This window comes from Anolis sagrei, chromosome 5 (genome assembly GCF_037176765.1).
Source record: "Anolis sagrei isolate rAnoSag1 chromosome 5, rAnoSag1.mat, whole genome shotgun sequence".
Classification (NCBI taxonomy): domain Eukaryota; kingdom Metazoa; phylum Chordata; class Lepidosauria; order Squamata; family Dactyloidae; genus Anolis; species Anolis sagrei.
This window is the reverse complement of record NC_090025.1, coordinates 106,591,862-106,597,984: the sequence shown is the minus strand read 5'-3', so window position 1 is coordinate 106,597,984 and position 6,123 is coordinate 106,591,862. Positions and strand designations below refer to the sequence as shown.

The 6,123-nt window shown below is 38.5% G+C and overlaps 1 protein-coding gene across 2 annotated transcripts in view; it reads right to left on the bottom strand.

Annotated features, from left to right (window-relative positions):
* Positions 1 to 820: 820 nt before the first annotated feature.
* Positions 821 to 6,123, bottom strand: part of STX18 (syntaxin 18) — a 50,290-nt gene continuing 44,987 nt past the window's right edge. For both annotated transcript variants that reach the window (XM_060777980.2, XM_067468955.1), the window contains exons 10-11: positions 4,465 to 4,545; positions 821 to 2,085 (exon numbers count right to left, since the gene is read on the bottom strand). In XM_060777980.2, the coding sequence (XP_060633963.2) occupies positions 1,990 to 2,085; positions 4,465 to 4,545 (177 nt within the window). In that variant the 3' untranslated portion in view covers positions 821 to 1,989. The remainder of the gene's footprint in view (positions 2,086 to 4,464; positions 4,546 to 6,123) is intronic.

Here is a 6,123-nt window from a genome sequence, read left to right as displayed (position 1 = left end):
CAGTGGGACTTTCGCATAAACATTAATAAGAACTGGTTGCAAGGAATAAACTGCATCGAACGCATTAACTCTTCCTGCCCCCCTTGCATTTTGACTGTGTTGGAGGCTATCTTTTTGAGGTAAATGAAGTAACGAGGGTTAAAACTGTAGTTGAGCTTTTATTGTGTTGACACATCCCTAAATCATTATGTGTTTATTATTTCAAACTATTTCAAAATACATTTTGGTATGTTCCTGCATGGCAGGGGTTAGACTGGATGGCCTCTGTGGTCTCTTCCAACTTTATGAGTCTATGATTAGCTTCATAGTTTTATATTAGGCATCAGTGGTCAACCTAAATCGCAAGCAGCAGGAACAAAAAACAGAATAATGGTGTATCCGGCATTGGGTTTAGATTTTCACCCAGTTTTCCATTGCTGTGCTGTGTACTGTAGTGTCAACACTAGAGCCATGTTTTCCAACCAGTGGCACTTCATTGGGTGTCAAGTGCTGCCAGCCTGGAAAACACTACACTGGAATGGCATTCTTGCAGACTGTTGACTTGACCAGTGTCACTTAACTGTATCGTTCAGCTAATTATAGCTGGCATTTGTGCTCATATTCTAAATGTGCTACTTCCTGGTGGACATGTCAAAAGTTTCATTGTTTTTGTAGAAACACATTTCACAACAACAGGGATGTCTCTTTCCCTTCTGCATTTTTAGTAAAACAAACATGGTCGGTTCTGTGTGATACTTCTTTCCAATATATTTAAAAGTGTCAAAGTTCACTTAGAAAATGCCAACTGCTTTCCCATTTAGAAGTTTTTAATACTGAACATAGTTATGTGTTGTACAATTACTTTTTTAGAAGATCATCATTGCTGTGTGGAATGCATAAAAGCAATAAAGTATGTGCCAAATCTTTCTTTGCATTAAAAAAAATTCGATCCCATATAAACATATTCAACTTTGCCATGTTTGTATTTCCTAGTAATCAGTACTTTATTGAATGTAAATTTACATGTAACTTTTGACATTTTCACTCTATGTAAAATAAAAGAAATATGATCACATCTCTCAAACTCGGTATGTTTACATGCACAAATTCGGGATTTAACAGAAATTGAGCACGAAGGCTTCGGATTATTTCACTTGCATCCTCTTTCTGAAGACATAACTGAGTATGACTCTGCTGCATGGCAATTCAGGAGTTTGGATTTCTTGCTTTTTATGCTGTTGGATTTTTAACAAAAGGGCAGAAAAATACTTTATTGCAATTTGAAATGGCAGCTGTGACCAATCCAGATCTTTACAATACAGAGCAAGCATAGTCTCCAAGTACTTTGCAGTATGTCAATTTAGGCCACCCATTTAAGGGTTGTAACTAAATGCTGTTTTTTCCCTCGAAATTCTGGAACCTAAATATGCTATCTATCATCATGTCACATAGGAATAAAAGTGATATATTGTACTTGAAACCAATTTAAAACCATAGCAAGTAGAGGTTGTGTAATGTCCACTAAACATGAGTCATAGTCTTGCTCTGAATTTCAGTGGGATCCACTGACATGGTTACTGAATAAATGCTTCAGTAACACTATGTAGAAAATTACTTTATAAGCAACACTATGTAGAAAATTAGTTTTATTTAGTGAGAGTCTATACATTTAAAATAAATGTTGGACAGATGTTTGGAAAGCCACTTATGTTCATGCAGTACAATGGCTTCCATTGTACATAGATACTTCGACATATCTAGCCAAATCGGGACCATCACTTCTTCTTTCAAAGATTAGCATTATACTTTTTTCGATCTGCTAGTAGCCTCGAGATTTTTCTTCTTCTGCCATATTCCTGAGTAGTGTTAGCGTGGCCTGAATATTTGCCTCGAGAATGAAGTTAATTCCACCACGGTGATATATGAAATGCAACAAGGCTTTGCAAAGAAGACATCTTCGGTCAAAGTTTGGTTTGTCAGTCTTGACTCAGGGTTATCCAAATGCCAAGGTTAGCTCCCATACCAGTCCAAAAATAATAAAGAAAAGGAACACATCACGAGGAAGAAGAGGATCCATACACGAAATCCAGCATTATTCTTGATTGCCTGTAGGATGGAGGAAAACAACTGTCTTATTACTGCATTCTTTCAAAGGGAATGGGTTGCAATACCTCATTCAGGAAAAGGCTTTCAGTCAGACCCAATATTTATGGGAAAAAGATGGTTAAAGTTAGACTCACTAACCTCTTGTTACACATTAAAGTAGTACTTTTAATAATAGAAGATATTGGAATTAAATCCGAGTAGCTTATCCCAAAATTTGACAACATAACTTTGCAAAGTCTCTGTGACCTCTGTAATACAATAGAACAGGACTTCTTAAACTCTTTCTCTTGTGACCCCTTCTGGTTGGAGAAATTTTGATGTGACCCTGGGTATATAGGTATATGAAACAGATATACAAAATCAAACATTTACTGACAGCAAATCAGCATTTGCAAGTCTCTTATGAAGTATAGCTGAAGCGTCTTCTGCAGAGTAAACTGTAAACACTGCACAACAGATTCATAGAAATGTCTAAAATGGCCATTAGGTGACTTTCAGAAACCTACTATTGCCAATTCTTTCAGGACCACAATATTGATCTAAGGGTTTTTTTTGTTTTGTTTTGGTGTTTTTTTTGTTGTGTCAAGAGCGACTTGAGAATCTGCAAGTCGCTTCTGTTGTGGGGTTTAACCACTGCCCCCGGTGGCGCAGTGGTTAAACCCCTGTGCCAGCAAGACTGAAGACCGACAGGTCGCAGGTTCAAATCTGGGGAGAGGCGGATGAGCTCCCTCTATTAGCTCCAGCTCCTCATGCGGGGACATGAGAGAAGCCTCCCACAAGGATGATAAAACATCAAATCATCCGGGCGTCCCCTGGGCAATGTCCTTGCAGATGGTAAATTCTCTCACAACAGAAGCGAATCTAAGTTGTTGGGACCCACAGACACACAACAAGGTGCTTGTCTTCTCTATAGTATCTGTGTGTCACATACACGGCTCTGTATCTGAGGCCAGCTTCTGACACCTTTTAAACAGCCCTTCACATCGTTTTGAACTAGGGAAAAGTCAGATGAGGAGAGTGGCTAGTGTCTATAACATCACTATACATTAGTTGTATCCAAATTTTCCAGTGTGATGGGACTAGTGATAGTGAACTTTTCAGCACTTGCCTCATGGCAATCTCTTGAAAACACTACTCATAAGGTCAAGGGAAATTTGGTGAATGTAGCGGAGCTGTGCCCTGATGGCCTTGGAAAAAATGTGAAAATACTTTCCCATGTTGAGAAGTGGAGAAAAAGGAAAAATCATCCAGGCAGATGTGTGAAAATAGTATGAATCAGGGGGCTTTCATGTTGATCCCAATAGCTATCAATGGACAATTATGAGTTATGGATGTCTTCAGAATGTAATTACATTCATGCTACACAATGGAGGACTTTTTTATAGGAACACCAGAGGCACCCCAAGTGGCCAGCTACTGGTCAAAGGACATTAAAATAATGCCAAGTTTTTAAACTTCGTTTGTGTTTTAAATACAACTGTACCTTTGGTTCGCTTCTGACACAATGAATAATAAATAACTATATTCATTCTTAAAAGTAACTCTCTTAAGCATAATCATGAGCTGCAATTGATTTGGGATAGTACTCTGTCAATACTCTGCATTTCCACCAAGCTTCTTGGGATACAATGGCATAAAGGTCTCAGTCTCCCAAGAACTGCCGTCAGTTTTCCCTACTCAAGTTGTTACAGCATGGGAAAGAGTTTAAATGGTCATCAGACTGCGCTGTTTTATTTTTAAAGGTGGGAATGTATCTGTATTAGCAAAATCCAGTTCACAGCATTACGGGAACACAGCACTATGCTCCACCTCCTCTTTTTCCCCCATCTTTTTTTTTGGCTTATTTATTTTTGTTTTCCCTCTAGTTTAGCAAAAGCACTGCAGGAAAAAAATCACAACTGTATCTTAGAAAAAGGTTCTTCCTCTGAACAAGATGCTTTTAGCAACTTCACCCCAGAGAATGCACCATTAGTTTTGCTGCACAGATTGCAAGCATTGTTATAGCTTTACATTTAAACATTATTTGCCTCAATTACTAACCACTGCCTCTTGGTCTTGATCCTGACCTCATCATACTCCTACTCAGCAATTTCCTCTGAACTTATGAGTAGTGTTTTCAAGAGGTTGCCATCATACTGTTTGCTCATTTGCTTTCTTTTGCTTTATTTGCTTTTAAAATACAGGCATTATTTATTGGCGTAACAGCCTCCACACCATCAGCTGACATTTGAAGCTATATTCAGTAACCATGCCTTTTGTTGAAAATGGAACCAATAATGTTTCTCAAAATACATTGGAGGAAGGTAAATAAAGTGAAGCACATCATATTTTAGTCAGGAAGCATTGGATAAAAATCAAAAAATGCGTTCAAGAGATTACCTCTCTTATGTCTTCATTGCCTTCTTTGATGTTTTCAGTTGCACCCACAACTATCTGGTGGATATTGTCAATGTCAACGTCCTGTTAAATAAATTACCACATGTATGGTGAAAAGAAGACCACATCGAACTACAGTAAAGGAGATGAAAAGACAGACCAAAAAGTATTGTATTTCCTCAGTTCTAGGACACACTTTTTCTTATACAAACATCTCTTAAAATGGGGAGCATCTTAGAATCACAAGTGCATCTTATTTTTGTTGGTGGGATTGGCACTAAAATTAGAGTAGCAGCTTTCTACTGAAAGCATATGGTAATTATGGAAATTGGTGTTGTCAGTGTGTGTTAACATGAAGCCCGAGGCCAGAATTTAGAGAACAAATACAGCGGCAACTGTAACTTGGAGCCTCACACCTCTTCTCTCCCTCAACAATATTTGATTCCCTGCACTCCATTCTGATCCCCTCTCCCCCACAAATATAAACCAACAAAATAATGAACAGGTGAGGAAAGTTGGAACACGACCTTTCATCTCCTGATGGATATTCTCAGAAGTCAGTGGGAAGGAGAGACAATGAAAGAACATGAACCTGCTGCTTTGCATTAGTCATACGCACACGCCTCAATGGTTGGGCAATTCAGCCTTCTCATAAATGTGCAGGTCACTATTATTTAAAAAGCCACAGTGCAATGCTGTTTGTTAACTGTGAAACTTAACAGTCCCCAAATTTTGCTTTAAAACCAATGTGCATGCTTACAGCACAGAAATACATAGTATAAAGGAATTCAGTGCGACCCCAATACACACAGGACCAGTACCTGCAGTTTCACCAACCCGCATCTCCCAAACTATGTCCTTTATGAATTCTGCAGGTCCTCTTAAGTCAGAGGTTTTAAGGCTTTTTCGACTCGTGACTCCCATTTACTTTAGAAATGTTTAAGTGACCCCAAGTATAAAGCACAGAGGGAGAGGGGAAGGGTAGAGTGAGACATGTGTGAGAACTGAGGGAGGAAGGCAAAGAGATGCACAAGAAAGAAGGGAAATAAGAGAGGCACATGAAAGAAAGGAAGGCGACCCTAATATACAGTTATGGCAACCCCATCTGGGATCCCAACCCATACTTTAAGCAGCTGTTCTCTAAGTGATTCTATGGCATGCTTCTACCACAAGTTATTGTAGAGTTGCACTGGATGTCTAAGAATTTGCTAGGTGTCTCAGGGTGACTTTTGTAACTTCTGACAGAAACCATTCATTTTTTATAGGATTTACTATTATCCTTGGTTCCCTGTTTGCACAATAAGTTTAGGAATACAGGGGTCATACTGTAGTTTCAAGTGACATTAAGATACATAGCATTAAGTTTTGAACAGATGCAATTTTCTTACATTTGCATAGAATGAAAAAGTCAAATAATCTTCAGTTCAACTGGGGAAGGGAATCTCCAGATTTTGTCAGAAGATTATCGTGAGCTGTAGTTGCTTCTTCCCATAGCCTGATCTGGCCATCATTTTGGTTCTTTACAATGACCTGTTGAAGTCATCATTTTTCCTCTTGACAATGACTTATAATAGGGGTCCTCAAACTTTTAAAACAGGAGAACAACTACTTTCAAAGTAAGGGCCACACAATTAAACAGAAAATAAGACTTTCAAACCAGGA